At 36.7% G+C, this 17,969-nt stretch overlaps 1 protein-coding gene and 2 long non-coding RNA genes across 4 annotated transcripts; 1 reads left to right on the plus strand and 2 right to left on the minus strand.

Annotated features, from left to right (window-relative positions):
• Positions 1-1,819: 1,819 nt before the first annotated feature.
• Positions 1,820-2,838, minus strand: LOC131783205 (uncharacterized). The gene is made up of 3 exons (XR_010718450.1): positions 2,756-2,838; positions 2,222-2,308; positions 1,820-1,989 (listed from the first exon to the last, which is right to left on the minus strand). It is a non-coding gene; the product is annotated as an uncharacterized lncRNA (long non-coding RNA).
• On the plus strand, positions 1,995-13,726 carry LOC131783203 (NACHT, LRR and PYD domains-containing protein 12-like). Of its 2 annotated transcripts, XM_066170669.1 has the most exons (4): positions 1,995-2,112; positions 2,269-2,318; positions 3,600-3,725; positions 9,631-13,726. In XM_066170669.1, the coding sequence occupies exon 4, from the start codon at positions 9,774-9,776 to the stop codon at positions 12,876-12,878; it is 3,105 nt and encodes a 1,034-aa protein (XP_066026766.1). In that variant the 5' UTR covers positions 1,995-2,112; positions 2,269-2,318; positions 3,600-3,725; positions 9,631-9,773; the 3' UTR covers positions 12,879-13,726. The 2 variants fall into 2 exon arrangements, with proteins under 2 accessions (XP_066026766.1, XP_066026765.1); XM_066170668.1 differs by lacking the exons at positions 1,995-2,112; positions 2,269-2,318; positions 3,600-3,725 and having other exon boundaries at positions 9,451-13,726.
• On the minus strand, positions 13,583-17,929 carry LOC131790250 (uncharacterized). The gene is made up of 4 exons (XR_010718449.1): positions 17,598-17,929; positions 15,509-15,666; positions 14,989-15,074; positions 13,583-14,886 (listed from the first exon to the last, which is right to left on the minus strand). It is a non-coding gene; the product is annotated as an uncharacterized lncRNA (long non-coding RNA).
• Positions 17,930-17,969: the final 40 nt, after the last annotated feature.

Below are 17,969 nucleotides of genomic sequence, written 5' to 3' on the forward strand. Positions count from 1 at the left end.
ATTTTAATACATTTTTTTTTCAAATTCAGATGTCAAGGAATCCAGATACAAAATGGTCAAGGTTCTTGTAGACAACCTCATTCAAGGCCAACTCATCGTGAGCCCAGGAAAAAAAATACAAACAGTACAAACAGCAGCTAAGTTTTCAGTTTAGGATAACTTCATTCTAATTTATTGTTACAGTTACAACAAGATTTTAATCAAAAAATCAATTTTATTTGTCTGTAATTTGCCCCTTCACTCCCAAGAGTGCTTGGTTTTCAAATATAACTTGAGATATTGTATTTTATGGAAAAGAATCAACAGATTTTATTCACAATTAAATTAAAATTAAATTTGTGTCAAACCAAATTTAATGATTGATTAGAACTATTTTATATGAATAGCTGTAATTGAGGATTAATCCGTATGAAGTTTTCAAGAAAAGAAAAATAAATCAAATTCCATCCTAATATTACCACACATTGATGTTAATAATTAATCAAAAATATTTTACATGAAAGCCTTAATTAAGCTTCTAAATAAATTTCATTGAATACTTGAATTTTAGCTGGGTTTTTTTAATTTTAGCCTCAAATTTTTGCTTAAAATTCCCAGTAATTCTTAAACATTCCTAAAAATTCCCAAAAATTCCCAGAAATTCCTAGGAATTTTTTAGATTTACAGCTTTTCAGGGAAAGTCATTGGTTCTCTGAGTTGGAATTCCTAGGAATTCCAAGTCCTGTTGGCTATAAACTTGGAATATCTGGGAATTTCTAGGAATTTCTAGGTTTTTAGAACCAGAGTTGTTATGGTTGGGAATTCCTAGGAATTCCTAGGAATTCCCAGTCTGAATTTACCGTGAAAATTCACACCTTTGTTCCTAGGAATTCCAAAAGCCATTTTGCAAGGGCTGTAGCCAAGCAGCTGCTGGCAAATCTAACCCTAGCTAAGGTTTCCTATATCACCTAATCCCACATTTAAACCAGACAAAAAAAAAACTGGAATAAGTCTGACTAAAATTACACAGACAGAAAGAATTGTAATCTGCAGGCAACAGATGATACACACATATAGAGGTGTTCTGGTACATGTTATGATAAATGTGGCCATGTGGATGAAGCAGTATGAAAAGTCAGGAGAGATGAAATAGAGTGTTAAAAAGCCTCAACTTGTAAGTACAACATGTGTACTTACTTTTTCTGGGGACTCTGACATGAGTTTTTCCATTTCCTGTTCAGACTGGAAGTAAAGAAAAAAACTTCAACTCAATTCTAGTCTGACTGGCAAAGAATGTTCAAACATGTAGTTCATTTTAGAGTGTTGCCCAACATACAGTGATTGATGAAAACTGAATATTGCTCACAAGATAACAAAGTTCTCTGAATGGCATTATCAAATAATCTGCAGTTTTTGATTGCAAAAAAAGAAACATGGGGTTTGAACCTAATTCAAGGGTTAAAAATACCACACACCAATACTTGAATTGGTTAATTGATTCAATACCTTTTCTACTAGCCGCAGCACCTCTCCAGGAGGTTTAATAGCCTCTGTTGGAAATACTGTCCTGTTTTCCTGTGTCTCCAGGAAAAAGAACAATGGCTGCATCTGGCTACTCCCAAGCCAGTCATACACCTCCTACAAGTAGTTAATAAAAAATTGCATAATATGAGCTACATGAGGGGATGTGCAGCAGCACTTTTTAAAAGCAAATCTCCTCTCTCATGTTGTGGTGTTATAACTCTTATAATTTCTTAAAATATCAAAACATTTGGATTATTGTGTACATTATTTTAAAGCTGTATTTGCTTTCAAGGTTATCATGCATACTTATTTGATAGCAACCTCCTCTGTGAAACGTTCTTTTGAACAAACCACTGGGCGTGTAAACTTTAATCTTTACACCATCTTTTGGTCCTTTTCTCATCCGATTTTCTCGCAAATTGCGTATTTCTTCGGCCTGTGTCAGAAACACATTTGTTTTCCATTCATCTTAAGAGCTACTTGTATCTTGAAAAAGACAACATAATGATAGAAAATGTATACCTTTGAAATATTTTATCTATTTCTTCTTATATTATTATATTTTTCCAGATCTTATCGAGCATGTTTGCTGGCTGTGAGAGTTTAAATGTATGTATAACCCCATTTAAGTAAGCTGCAAAAGGGTTTGCATTATTTGAAAGAGCATTTTAAAACAACACAAATACAGTCTTAATTATTTCAGATATGAAGCACTTACCATATCATTTTCGGGGAGGCTTAATTCTCTGTCTTTTCTTTCTGTAGGTTGAAATGTTGGCCTTGCTGCACCTTGTTGTTGGTTCCTCTGTTGTTAAGTAAGAACATTTTTAATTAAGATGTAGCTGATACCAAATTTAAGTCTCTAACTTTAAGTGTTATTGACAGAAATATTTGTTTGCAGCTGGTTCTAAAAAGAAATCAATTTTTTCATCATTTGGAAGAATGCAAATGTGTTCATTGATACGTTGGGATTTGTATCATTTTATTTTAATGAATTTCCTCAAATGATTTGTAATGGTTGATGCAATCAAATTCTAAATTACCATTCAATCCTTTTTCCCTTCTTGCTAACTAGTTTGGTGCATATAATTATCAAAAAACATTTAACCTGTTGCCCACTAGCCAATCAATCTATAACTTGCATGTATGAAAATAAAGGCTGTATCAACCACTGTGATAATGAAGGTTAAGGCAGAAGAAGGCTAAAGAAATCTCCTTGTTTTAAGGTAAAAATCTGTTGAAATAACCATACTTTAGAAGCATCTGCTTCCTGAGCTGCATGGAACACCTCATCTTGTTCACTCTGCAAAGCTCGTGATTCCAAAATCTTCCTCCTAGCAGTAATCAAATATGTTTAGAGACAATTGACACATAGGGTAAAACAAGATAATCTTAAATAAATGCAAATTGGACACTGTAAAGAGTTTCTACGCTTGCCTTTTGAGTGTTAGCCCTTCATCAGAGTGACAGGTATAGTTGATTACAGGACTTAACAGTTTTTTCTGCGATGCAAGCTTGGTTTAATTTATTTGATTACAACTTGATCCAAGTTATGGCCATTTTTGGGCAAAATGAACATTTTTTTCAGCCTGACAATTATGCAAGCCTGGGCTATTAAAATATGTCCAGTAAGTTGCTCAGTACTGTTGACAACAATTTTTTGAGCACTATTTTGATTACATGAGGTCTTTAATCAGTTTTGTCCATGTATCAGACAAAATTGTATCATATTGTAATATCATGGTGCACATAAAATTAAAGCTTTGTCCAACAAGAAAGGGACTCCAGAAAGATCTATTACCAGTTGGCATGTGCAATTTCCACGGCTTCTGCTGCCCTTTGCACCGCCTCACTTATTTGGGATAAGTCAAAAAAGCTCCTTGTAAAAATAACAAAAAAAAGTTAATTATAATAGCTTTAGCTTTGATTTTCTTGTTTTGCATGCACTATGAGGAAATACCCATACTTTTGCATCAAGAGAGTTCCCACAGTAGCCTTCAAATTTTCAGTTAATGGCTGAGGCTTTTCCAGAATAGAAGTTATCTTAGAGTAAAGCAAAACTCAATTGAATTTTTTACCTGCATATCTCTCCACAGGTGTGAGTTGGCTTGACCCCCCCATGGATGGTGTACACAGAATAATCTGAGATGCACCAAGAGTTTGGCCACCAAGTGCCTGCATGGCTAGAAACAGAAAAAAAATCATTTAATTTCCTCCTAATGGTAAGACTAGCTTGGGATCTACACAATTTATGTAAAAGCTTAATATCATGTTTGGTGTTTGGTTACTGCATTTCCTTGAATAAGTGCCCATGCCCTAATTAATGCCCCCTCCTCTGAATAAAAAGCCACCCCCTGGGCCTAAATGTCAAATAAGTCCCCCCCCCTCAATTTCTTAAATTAGCAGGGATACAGGGAAAACCTGTTTTTATGGCCAATTTATTTAACCTTCAACTTCAGCAGAATCAGTAAAGAAAAGTACTTCCTTTTCCTTTACTCACTTCTATTTATTTCCATCATCATGTGCTTACAGAGTTCTTTTCTGTGCATTATCTGTTCTTTTCATTTTTGTCCTATTTCCCTGCCCTTGGTAAATACTCTAGCCTTCCCAGGCTCAACTACACTATTCTCTATTCTACAGAGACCTGTAATTTCATTGATTATAAAGTTATTGGGATGCATTTGAAGAAAATAGTTGATAAATAATGACAGCTCAGTTAATACTGACTTAACATCTACATGAATAACAGTATAGCATTTTATTTTCTGTTTAAGATTTAGTTGAAATAAAGATACAGTTTGTTGAAAGGAAAACTTATCTCAATTAAGCACCTTCCTTCAAATAAGCACCTCCCCTTTTAGCTGATAATTTTAAATAAGCGCCCAGGCACTTGTTCAGGGAAATACTGTAGTTCATTAGTGGCCCTATATCATGTATGCACCTTCTTTTCCATCCATGGAATCAATGCAAGATATCCAGAAGAGGCAATCCTCGGGAAAATCTCCATTTATGACGGCATTATTCAGGTCACTGTATAACCAAAAAATAAGAAATTTGAAATGCTTAAGGAATACATAGAGTGGGAGATGTGGTAACTGAACAGTATGTATGGGTATGGATACATATGTAGAAAATTGAGATATTGAAAAACATTCCCGATACTTATTAAAATGATAATCATAGCTATCTCAACATGTCTCTCTCTGCAGAAGAGAGAGTGTGTGAAGCCTTTAAAATCACAATCACCGCCATCTGAAGGCCTCTTTTAATGTGATAACAAAGTAAAAAGGAGAAAGAATATCTCATTGTGTAAAGCATACCTACTTGAAAAAAGTCAGGAAAAGGCTGACCCTCTGTGGCAGTACAGACTGGGTACAGTAAGGTCCATACAAAAACAACTAAGGGACAATATTCCTCAGTATGGCTTGAGCTAGTGATGTTAGTAAGTAGATTAGTATATGGTTCTTGGAAAATATATGTTTACTTTGAATTTTTGCGGTTTTCGAGAAAAAGAAAATAATACAGCACAGCTTATGTCTGTTTCCGTGGAAACTCTCCACCAGAAAAAATACCAACCAAGCAAGAACCAATCAGTACCCTTGGAGTTACATCGAGACTACCACACCACATAGTAATATATGATTACAATGAATCCAAACTTCTAGCATACTGCATATTTTGAAAACACCTTTATACCCTGACTGAATTTTGAACGGTTTCTTACGCCATACTAACTGCTGTCATTTTTTTGTTTCTGGTGATGTTACATTCAATGATGTATTCAGAGATTTTTCTAATATGGCATCCAGAGATCCTGACAGGCTTAAATGCAATTTTGATGCAAGTGGACCAAGTAGACAGACACAACTATGATAACAAAATCAATTTGTTCCACCTTCAATTGAAAACAAATATTTGAGGTCACTTCACATCAAAATGTTTCATTGCTCAAAAATAAGCACACAAATTCTCATTTCACTAAAGAAACCAATTTGAATATTCACTCTAGATTTAATCATACCACAAACCCAGAAGGAGTACAATTATATATCCAATTTATGTTTAGTTTTGTAGTAATTTGCACTAATCAGGAATTAATGTTTCACACTGACAATATTACTACCTGTCATGTAATGAAAGAAAACTGAACAGTACAAATTAGCATATTTTTTATTCATAAGGAATGTAAAATTTTCCCCATGATAATAACAGCATCGTTTAGAGGAGAGAATGGAATCTCGCACTGAAAAATTTGAGGAAAGAAAACATATTAGTAAATCATTAAAAAAAAAGGAATGAAATTTGTAAATAAAATTTCCCCTATGACAGCTGAATGGAAGGAAGGACATCAATGTTTAATGAAGAGTTGACTGTATGAATACTATGGTCAATGCTCAGTTATGAAAAATTGTACAGACCAACTAGTATTGAATCATTATTTAGTTGATTTTGACCAGATTTAGTGGTTTCCTCCATTAGATTGATGTTGATTTAAAAAATAAAAAACAAACTGATCTCTGCCTTTTTGTTTGAAGTCCCATCAGCTAATTTTTGTTTACCTTTTTACACCCAAACATCAGTATACATATTCTCCAAACTTTTTGTCATACATTTTCTGAGGGGCTGGTAAGGAGAGTTCGTTTAACAAACAAGAGCTGCTTTATTTGGTGATAATTCTCTGTATTCTTGTGACCTCAATGTTTGATTCAGGTGTGATATTGTAAGGAGAAATTAGATCCCAGTCACTTTTAGGTTGGGGTATTGGGGTTTTCGGTTTTGCGGTTTTGGCTATTTTTAAGATTGGTTTTTCGGTCTTTGTGCCAGAAAACTTCGGTTTTTACTATTTGGGTCCCGTTTCTCTTCGATCGGAGCGGAAAATATGCGTCTCCACTGATCCCGAATAGCCGCAAAAAGCTCTGTATGCTCCACTTGTCACCACTGCATCGGATCGATCAGCGTTTTGATCACTAGGATGTGGAAATTTAAGGCTGTTTTGCATGCGATTTTCGGTTTTGATCTAATTTTTTTGCGGTTGTGTGTTTTTAGTGATTGCGGTTGCTAATAGACCCCGATGCCTTCCTTCCTCAGCGGTTTAACAGGTTTAAGGGTGTGCATGAATTACGATTCTTGTCAACTTTTAACAATGCCACCCAAATATTTTAATTTCGATCCATTGTCAACTTGTCTCCAAGTCTGACAAGCAAATCAAAAGGTCCGCTTCAGGTTTCATTTATTCTCCTCTTTCGAAGAAGCCAAAATCAAACTCAAAGGAAGCGAAGATAGATACTTTTGAAGTTGTAGTTGACGCAAACAAAGTATTTTGGAGACTTCAGAGAAAAACAAGGTGCCAAGTAGAAAAAAAAGCACTTCCAAAACTGTTTTGTTTGTTTTCCATTTCAAACTGTGGTAATGTGGTTTGTTTATGACACCAAAATAATGCTTAGCTCTATTAATTATAAATGCAGACAAAACTTGGTATCTAATACTTTTATTTCAATTTTTTTAATTTGAAAACAAATTTCCCTGAAAACATACTCCACTTATCACATTCTTGTCAGAAACAAACCTAAATAAAACTTCAAGGATTGTCAAATGTCCATATCATTTTACAATTTATCATCTTTCAGGCTCTAGCGCAGCTCCCCAAGCTCCGACCATTTTGGTCGCCATTGCGAGACAACATTTGGCGACTGAAATTTCGACAAAAGTCGCCAATTGGCAACAAACAGAAATAAAACAAAGAGGAGGACATGTTGAAAATTTACCCAACGAAAAAGGAAAAGGAATCTTTCGATTTCTTTACATTGATTTAAATCAGTCAAATGTAAACTTAGCAGCATCATAACGTTGAAACGGTTAGATTTAAGTCGTTAAAATTTCCAACAGTGGCGCGTTATCGCGAAAAAGAAAATCTTGAAGTTGCGAGGATACCGATCGAGGAATTTCCGATACAGTCCCTAAAAATTGTATAATAACATTAGCATAATAATAGCGATTGCCAAGTCACGCGCACTTTTTTCCATCCTTTAGTCAACAAGTGTGAAATTGGTTCAACCTCAGCGAGGAGACCGAAGAGGAAGTGTTGATTTTTGAACGCTTTCAATACAGTCAGTACGTGTTTCGGAAAGCTCTTTCCAGCTACCTTAAACTAAAAAGACTTTAAGGAAAATGCTGTTTTTATCAAAATAATTAATCGATGCGCGTAAATATTCCTATTTGTAAGAACGAGGTGTATAGCGATAGTGTGAACTTCATTATTTGAGATCTATGATATTTTGGCTTGTGGGTGATACCCTTTATGGGTGCTTGAATTCGCCTTTTTCGAAACTGTAGAAAAAATGTGAAATTATTGTCCAGCGGATAAAAATCCTCGCCAAATTTAATTCCTTATAGAACATTTAAATTACAGAAAAAATGATCTGAAATGTAAAAAAACAACATATACAGGATATGTATCGGCAAACACAAATTTTATTAACTGGTCCTACTGGTAATTCAGTTAATTTTTTACCTTCTGTTGCGAAGTGTTGTCTTTAATTTACAAAGATTCTCGCTATCATCTTCATCTGAATCGGCTAGATTGGTCAAACTCCTTCGAATATCTTTCGTCCAGTCGTCAAAAGTTACGACATTTTGGAAACTAAAATGAATTTGAAACGTTTGAATCGCGAATTTTTATTCCCTTCTTTTGTATTTGCCGGCCTTGTTTTGAGATCGTAAAAGTATAACCCCGCAAAATACCGTATCACCAAAATCATGTAATTAAGTTCTGGCCACATAAAGTACCACTGAGTAAGGGAGATGAACCGATCTTCTCAGATAAGTTGCAGTTGAAGTGATTGCCAAAAAGAAGCCTGAAATGCTGAGAAGGTTCAAACTCGGAGGGATTTCCAGCCCGTGCCTTCCGAGACTATCAACTGAGCTACGTAGCCGCATGAAGGAAGAGGAACAGCCAAATTTACGTAGATTCTCAGGTTAGATGGTCCGACGGTGGTCAACTAGTATTTGGGAGGAGCGGGTCCGAATTCCGTCGAAGCCTAAATTTCTTTTTTCCTGCATCGTTTCTTCACTCTAAGTGCTTATTCTTATCCCTTAACTTTCGCAAAAAATTGAAACTAAAAAAAAACCAACCAAACAAACAAATAAATGACGGGGTCCTCTGCATCAACGTAAATCTCTAAAAAGCAGTACAACAGAGAACCTTTGACGCTGGAAATGATCCGTAGTTTCAATTTCATACGGGAATGTCTCCTATGTCTTCACTTTTGTATCACAGTTGGCAGTCGCACAAGTCAATCGGAAAAAACGATCTTGAAAACTGGTGAGAAAAATGAAATTCGAACAACCAAGGCGGGTCTAGAGGCGCTCGTAATTAGTTAGAAAATTAATTTGGCTTAGATAGAGGGGGAAGGTGAAGGAGATTGTGCAGCGACGAGTCACATCTTTTCTGGTTACACTACTAAGCGTGCAATTTGAGTCAGAAAGCAAAAGCCTTCGCCATACTTGTGATTGTCTTTTTAAAGCCTCTATCAAAATAATTTCGGATTAATGACACTTTTAGCACGTATCCATTTCAGTTTCCGAAAAAAGTCTAGAAATGCGTGCAGTAACAAAAACGGCGAAAATTCGTCAAAATCGCTCTGACGAATTTCACTATAATTCGTCAAAATCGCCAAATCCATGAACAACCACTCGGTTTGACAAAGTTTCTTCAAATCTGCCATTTCGGTCACCGCGTGCATTTCTGCACTTAAGTAGAGATATGTTTAGGGAGTTTCCTCTCTCCGTTTCCCATATCAGCTTCCTGAGTGATCGAGAAAAGATGACAGGTAGAAACAAACCATTGAATAGTTGACAGCTGTAACTTTGCCAAGAATTAAAATTGTAGCTCTTCCAATAATGAAACTGTGAATTATGTAGCAATGACTGACCGGAAGTCACCATACTTTCAGTATTTCAACTCACGACATAATGCGATTTTCATCTGATCGAAAACAGTGAGAATACAAACGCTAACAATGGATAATCTCAAGGAATTACTTAAACCAAAAACGTTTAACACAGTTAGCCATGCCGTAGTTGTTATTTGGATCCTGATCGGTGTAATCTTCCTTGGCATTTTTGCAGACGCAGAAAACAGCGAATCCAGGTATGATTTCCGCTGTGGCGGGGCGAAGAGTGAGAACATCGACCTTGTCCGTGGAAGATGTTTCGAGTTATACGAGAAGCAGTATAACAAACACGATTTTCCTATCTATGCCTTCGTGATCATGAATTTCTTCCTCATCGGAACTGTCTGTGCTATTTACTCCCAAATAGCGAGCCTCACAATCAATCAACTGTCGCCAAGCGCTCGTAACCGTGATCTCGAGGGGCAGTTGCGCGACCAAGGAAACGTACTTTCTAGTAAAAAGCTGTTTATCGCTTACTGCTGTCAACTTTTCGCAAGGATTGTTTTAGGAGTTCTCTTCATGGTTCTACAAAAACAGTTTATTTATCCTCGGGACTTCCCCCCCAACTTCCCTTGTTATCTAACCTCTGGAGGGAGTCAGCCAAGGAATTCTACTGGCGTCTGGCACGATTGTCATAATCAACGAGCAACTAAGAAAAACTCCTGGATGCGCGCTGTTCTTGTCGTGAACGGAATTTTTCTCTTTGGCATTCTGTTAGAAACCGTCTATATTTTGCTACGAGCCAGGAAAGAGGATAGTTTCATGAAAAATTCCAACTTTCTAAAGGCTCACCTGAATCCCTTCCATGCCGACTCGCAAAATGCTACCACATCGACTCTGTCGAGACCTGAACCTCCGCAGCAAGAAAAAAGAACAGAGCAAGAAACTCAACAACTCCGAAAACCACCGCTTCAGGAATTCATCGAGAATACAAAGGAAATTATTAAAGAAGAGACAAATCAACCTCCCCAACTCCGGTCGCCTTTTTCAAGTACTCCCGGCGAAGGACGCCCACCTAAACATTTGACTCTGGATCAGATTTATACAAACCTTGTCGTTGTTCCAGACATGGCTAATTATGACTTTACTGGAGACAGACGACAGAAACTCGAAGTCTACACCAGATCGGGTGGGGAAAACACAACACCAAGAGGGCCGGAGGACATTCTTAACCACGAAAACAAAAACGTTTTGATTGTTGGTCGTCCCGGAATCGGAAAGACACTTTGCTGTACCAAACTCCTCAGAGACTGGGCATTTAACAAAGTATTCCATGAATCATCTGATGATAAAATCCATTTTGATGCTGCTTTCTTCATCAAATTCAGAGCATTCAACGCGGCAACCGACCTTAGCCTCCGGGAACTGCTCACATCGTCAGAACATTCCCACTCAGATCACATAGATGATGAAGTCTGGAATTACATCCTTGAGAACCCCCAAAGAGTTCTCCTAATTTTCGACGGAATCGATGAATTTAAACTTAATTCAAAGATCGGCGAGGAAAACTTCGAGCCTCAATTTAAAAACTGCGCAGACAAGAAGATGCCCTTGTATGCTCTATACGAGAAACTCGCGACCGGGAAACTTCTCAACGGAGCTGCCGTTTTGACAACCACGAGACCTACGGCTTTGTCATGCATCGAGCGTGTTAATTTCGACAAAGTCTTCGAGATCCTCGGCTTCTCATCCGAACAAGTCGAAGAGTACGTAACCAAATTTGCTGAAGAGGAGAAGCATGCGGGCGAAACAATATGGCGACACATCGGCGGCAACACGAACATTCTCTCTCTATGCTACATTCCTGCGAGTTGCTTCATCATTTGCTCAAGTCTCTTTCAAATGGCGAAGTTCTACGGTTCTAAAAGTCTAAGTCTACCAACGAAATTAACAGATATTTACAAGAAAGCAGTGAAAATATTTTACTTAAGACACAGCGAAGAATTCCGTGGCAAGAATTTCACTCGCGAAGATTTTGAATCAGATAATTTGCCCCCTAACGTGGAAAAGAAATTCGAGAAACTTGAAAAAATGGCATTTGAAGGAATTAAAGAAGGAAGGCTGGTCTTCGGGGGAAACGAAGTACGCGGATTGGAAGGCAGCGCTCTTTTTCACCGTTTACCCGACCGTGAAACTACCCCGCTAAAACGTGAACAACAATTCTGTTTCATTCATTTAACAATGCAAGAGTTTTTCGCTGCGAGGCACCTAGCAAACATGAATGAAAAAAAACTGAGGAACTTTGTTTCTACGAACATCGCAGACGGCAAATGGCAGCTGGTTTTTCAGTTTCTAGCAGGACTAATGAACGAGAAAGAAAACCTACCGAGCGAAATCATCACAGACCTTCTTCCTGTGGAAACTGAAGAGAAAGAAAACGTGTGGTACAACGAAGAGTGGACATTCGATATGGAGCCAAGGAAAGTAACTTGTTGGCCGACTGAAGACAAAAAACATTTAGCAGTGACATTATTTAAATGCATTAACGAAAGTAGTGAGATGGAGGAAATAGTTCAGAGAAAACTACAACAAATTAACTTTAATTTTGTAAATTTTAATGATTGTCAACTCACACCTGTTGATTGTGCTTCAGTAGTTACTGTAATTAAGAATGTTCAACAAATTTCACATTTAGGTTTGGCCTTCAATAACTTTGGTCCATTAGGTTGTTTTGAAATTTGTAAGTTGTTAAAATGTAGTAAATCTCAACTAAGCTGGTTAGACCTCAGAGGAAATCAATTGACAGATGAAGCAGCAAAGTATTTAGCTGACGCCATCAACAACAACAACTGTCAGCTACGCACGTTAAACCTCGCAAGAAATAACATCTCACACGTTGGAGCACAGCACTTGGCTGAAGCCATCAACAACAACAACTGTCAGCTACGCTCGTTAGACCTCAGAGCAAATAACATCTCACACATTGGAGCACAGCACTTGGCTGAAGCCATCAACAACAACAACTGTCAGCTACGCACGTTAATCCTCAGAGCAAATAACATCTCACACATTGGAGCACAGCACTTGGCTGACGCCATCAACAACAACAACTGTCAGCTACACACGTTACACCTCGCAGACAATAACATCTCAGACATTGGAGCACAGCACTTGGCTGAAGCCATCAACAACAACAACTGTCAGCTACGCACGTTAGACCTCGGAGCAAATAACATCTCAGACATTGGAGCACAGCACTTGGCTGAAGCCATCAACAACAACAACTGTCAGCTACGCACGTTAGACCTCACATACAATAACATCTCAGACATTGGAGCACAGCACTTGGCTGAAGCCATCAACAACAACAACTGTCAGCTACACACGTTACGGCTCAAGTACAATAAAATCACAGAAGCAGGTAAACAACACGCAAATAATTTACTTAGCAATAGTCAATCTAACTGTCGCCTTATTATATAACATCGCCAATTCACAAATAATTGCTTAATCTGGGAAAAAAGTTAAATAATCACTTACAATTCAAAATGTGAGGCAACCAGCTCAGTGACAATTACAACACAACCACTAAAATCGTGAATGAACGAAAGAAAACAAAGTTTGTGAAGCGCTCAGAGCAGAGAGATTATTTGAACCGGATCGAAATGAAGAAAAATGAACCAATGAACATGTTTATTGAGAACAAAGGATGTCAAAGTGTCTTTTTTTGTAAACGAACCAATTAACATTGAAGTTAAAACACAAAACTTACTGCATAGAAAACAAACAAACCTCGGACCTCTCAGGAAACTTTATCATTTTATGATTGGTTTATTTCGATCCTAAATTTACTGTATGCTTTTGTATGATTTGATCATTTATGTCTGTCACACGAAATAGTTTTCCGTTTAGTTTATTGAAATTTTTTTGGAGATTATAGGCGGATCAGATGAGTAAATACGATTCAGATCGCTTGCAAGGATAACAGTTTTCTTTTTTTTTTTAGTTTGTTTTTCTTTTTTTGTTTGTTTTTCTTTTCGATCAAAAGAATCCGGTTCGAGTAGTTTCATACTGTACACAAATTGTAAATATGTAAATCCATTACTTTTCAAAGACAAAAGACTTTATTGTAGGTTAGAGAGACATATATTACGTTACACAATTTTTTTAAAGGTGTATGCAGTAGCTTTAAATATAGGAGTATTTTTGCACATATTTTTTGCCTGTTACTATTACCATGTTGAAATGAAAAACTCTGACAGTTGAGATTTCACTGACTAGTATTTGTAGATAAGAGCAGAACTCTTAAGTTTATCAGATGATTGTTGAATAAATCATGTAAGCAGATTTATTCTTTGTGTTGCTATCAATTCAGCCCCTATGGTTAGACATATCAGACAGAGTAAAGAGCTTTACAAAAAGTTTTGAAACAAAACAAATATTGGACAAAGGAAGACAATGGGGGTGGGGCAAGGGAAGGAGGGGTTGGTAAAGCCTTCTCAATATCAAACAAAAGTATAAATAATTTATCTGAGAAACATGAACAGCTCAAATAGAGGTTTTTTTCAGCGGTACCTTTTCTTTAGCAGAGATAGCACCCTTCTTAAAATCAACTGTTGCCCTGCCTTAGGTTGAAATACAAAATTATTCCAACCCTATTTTAAACCTAGACCAAAATTCCACACCCTGTCTTAAACCAGAAATAAAACATCTTTAAAAAATTAAATGAAAATAGCTTATTACCTCAAATAAATGCCCAACCAGATATTGAAAATTCTGGTCCAAATTTTCATCATACACAATCATGTTTAGTTTTTTCATAATATGCATGTTTAGTTTTGAGAATTTGGTATTGGATCAACTAATAATCCCCTTCCCCTTCCCCCAGCTGATATTTTCTTCAATCCCATCACTTGTCTGCTTGATATTGTATTGATATTGTAAGGAGAAATTCTGTCTTGGTCACTCATGGGAGTGAAAGGCTCAAAGGGTTAACACACAATGAAAAATTGCTTGACCCTATTTTTAATCAAGTTTCTTTCACAAGTTAAAAAATATTCAATACCCTATTTACATGAACATGTGAATCTGTCACCTACTAACAATTTTAATCTTAAGTATTCGTAACAACTATAACCATAATACTTTCTGTTCTCTGAGGCTTATAACCCATTAACTTTCAAGGACTGAATGCTACTTCTCCCTTGCAGCTGCTATACATTTCATTGTAAATTAGTTTTGAGAATTTGAAGTTAGATCAAGATTAAAACTTGAAGGTATTCTCGTTACTTTTGTGCTGGAAAATGTATGAATACAACAAGGAGAAGCTACATGTTAATCGCTTCCAAGAAGTAAAGGATTAAGACATGCTCATCTGCAATTATTGTTAGGAGTTCTTTGTCTCAATATAAACAAATTGCACTTTAACTTGGGGTAGAAGAGCACAGAACACGTCATCACAATGGAATGTGCTACACATCAAATTCATCACCTTAGAGAAAAATGTGTAAAAATATGTGATATGTCAGTTAGCTTACTCACAAGCATATTAACTTGGTACATCTAGAAATATGCAAATTAGTCTTTAACTTACATTTATCTCAGTAGTCTGGAAATGTGGAATTCTGGAAATATGCCAATAATTCTTTAGCTAGGTTGCATGTATCTTAACTTGGCAGTCTATAAATGTGAAAATTTGGAAATAGTAAAAGGATATGGTTTTAACTTTGGTTCTAAAAACATTCAATTTTCTTTGTAGCCCACTGTCTTGCTTCCTCTACTTCATTCAGTAAAGAAAGATCCTTAATCTATCAAACACCTTTGTTTTGTTCAATTTCCCAACAGAAACATGGGAGAAGAGAGGGACGAAAGTTCAAAGAGAGGGGGGGGGGGAAGAAAAGAGAGGACCAAGAGGGGAGGGGTATGACAAAGGTTACAAAGGTGGTGAAAATGGTGACAATCAAAACAAATATGTTGACCCTGGTAAAATGAAGATCAACTGTACCAATACAACTCAATAGAAAAGGGCTTAGAAATAACAATTACCTCAGCATATATGGTTTGCCCTTTTTCTTGATATCACTTAAATGGCACAATTCACAAGTTTTCTTTACCTCTTGTTTGAACCATTTCAACAGATATGATGCGTGCATGTGTTTTACTGAGCCAGAACCGTAGCACTGAGTTTTAGGGGCTTGTTCCCCTGAAGAGTGATAAATACAGCAGATGCTCTGACTCAGACAGATCAGAATTTCCTGAAAATTCACATTTCCTGAAAAAGAGTAAAGATTAATTTTTTAGTGATTTTTGAGTTATTAGCTGAAATATGAAGTATATGACCCTATGTTGGCATATAAAAAGATATTTATCTTGGATGGGCACATTAGGATATGTATCTTGCATTAATCTGACTTGTGCATCAGGGTATGTATCTCACACTAATCAGATCACAGCAATGAGGTATGCTTACACCAATCAGAGTGTCACAATACTGTCCCTCATGCCTATCACATCATGAAATTAGGGTACCACAATTTTTGCCTTTTGATTGCTCTTTTTGCAAAAGCTGAAAAGATCACAAAGTTATATTTACTTTCTGTGTCAACTGTCATGTGGACTATCTGTTTATTTTTGCTTTTAAAAGTTCTCCATGCTTCTGTTAGTCATCTTGTGTTTAAAAGGTATTTTCCTGATACAATTACATGTTAACTTGTTGCTATGGATTAGACTTTCTCAGATAGTATGCCATTTTCCAGTAAACAACCTAAATTTTACAACACAACCCCACTCCACTGAAAAAATTTCACATGGAACTAAATGCTACTGTTAGTCAACTTCATCCCATCACATGTCAATTCCTTCTAGACAGCCTGCATCTTATCGTGTATTCCACACAAATGGGGCAAAGTATAGATAGGCAATTACCAAATAAAGAGCCCATGTTGTTATGCTTTGAAATATGATACTTTTCTCACCACTTTTCTGCACTAATGTTGTTCATTTTTGCTAACTTTACTCTCCATTTAACAATATCTTCATCAGAATCTTTCATAGGTAAATACTCTTTTTCATTTTACAAAAATGCAAAAATCAGTTGCTTAGTTTCCCATTTTGACCCAGCCATCAAAAAAAAAAAAATTCTCTTGCATGCATAGCATGCCTATGTTTTAAGAATGTCCTTGTCAGTAACTAATATCAACAGTGAAAGAGTATTTTTGGACAAAAATAAGGGGTGTTTCAGCTCAGGGACAGTACTTGAAGTGTTACCAAGTGAACAATTTTGCCTTTCACTATCCCTACCATCAAATGGGAGGCCTGTCCAACAAATTAAGAATTAAAACACAACTATCATACCTTGTGGCTGACAAAGATAAATGCTATAAAGTGGTAACTATGGTATTCTGTATTTCCTTTCTTCACATTTTCAATTTGTTTTTTCTCTTTTTTTAATTCTTCTTTGGTATTATTCTTTAAGGAAACAAAAAATCTTAAACCATTGCCTATGGTTAAAACCAAGCAGAGGGTAAAATAGTATGCTAAATATTTAACTATCATGACAACACTCCTTAGTATGACACACTGTGCAGCAATTGGAATCATCATTTGTATTAATGTACTTCTGACTTTATGGGTCACTGTGGTAAGACTAAACTCTTAAAGATTCCCTGCCTTTTTGTAGACATACCACTACGCATATCTATTTCCCAGAGAAAACTGGAAAACTAAAATACTCCTAAACTCCACCAACTTGGGGAGGACATTGGTTAGGAAGAGGAACAGGGGGCTGGTTTCACTTTGATATTCACAAGTGACTCATAATTCTCAAAGACTGTCTAACAATGTCATTGGGAAATCATCAAAAGAATAATTTACAGGCCTGTTAACAGCTTCATCATCTCGAAAGTTAGTCTAATGCTCTTTGAAAAGTATAAAGCTACTAACTACTGGAGAAGCTGAACTGGGAGCAGCAGAAGCTGAACTGGGAGCAGCAGAAGCTGAGGGAAACGTGGAGGGGGGGGTGGGTCAACAACTACACATTCAAATAAAACTATCATTCAAATGGAGTAAAAATTGTCACGTTCAATACGAACATACTGATCTACTGCGAAAAATAAAGTTAATCTTGATCATTCTTGAGGATATACATGCAGAAATCAAAGGTTGCTATGTTGAATTTGTACCAGATAAAAACATTTCACTCACTAAAAGCTGCAGACTCTTCCTCCGGCAGCTTCTCGTCGTCACCACCTTCTCCTTTCCTGAAACATCAACATGACGATGTTTTCGTTCCGCTTGTTCCTTGGAGTTAACTAATACAAAATAAAAGTCAGTCTATGACTTCACGTGCATCTGTTGTATGGTTAAGGGGAGTAAAACGCACAACTGTGAGAACGTTTGATGAGGCAGCTTTCACGTTCAATCAATAACAATATCAACATGCAGAGGTGACACCCTGAAAACATGATTCCGAAGAGCGTTGGCCAGTGTCAGGGCTGAACCAGGACGAGTCACAAGAGATATGATTTAACGAGTGTCCCACGATAATTCGGCATTTTGAAACCGTGAGGGGCTTTG

The sequence above is a fragment of the Pocillopora verrucosa genome, chromosome 8, assembly GCF_036669915.1.
Source record: "Pocillopora verrucosa isolate sample1 chromosome 8, ASM3666991v2, whole genome shotgun sequence".
Classification (NCBI taxonomy): Eukaryota; Metazoa; Cnidaria; class Anthozoa; order Scleractinia; family Pocilloporidae; genus Pocillopora; species Pocillopora verrucosa.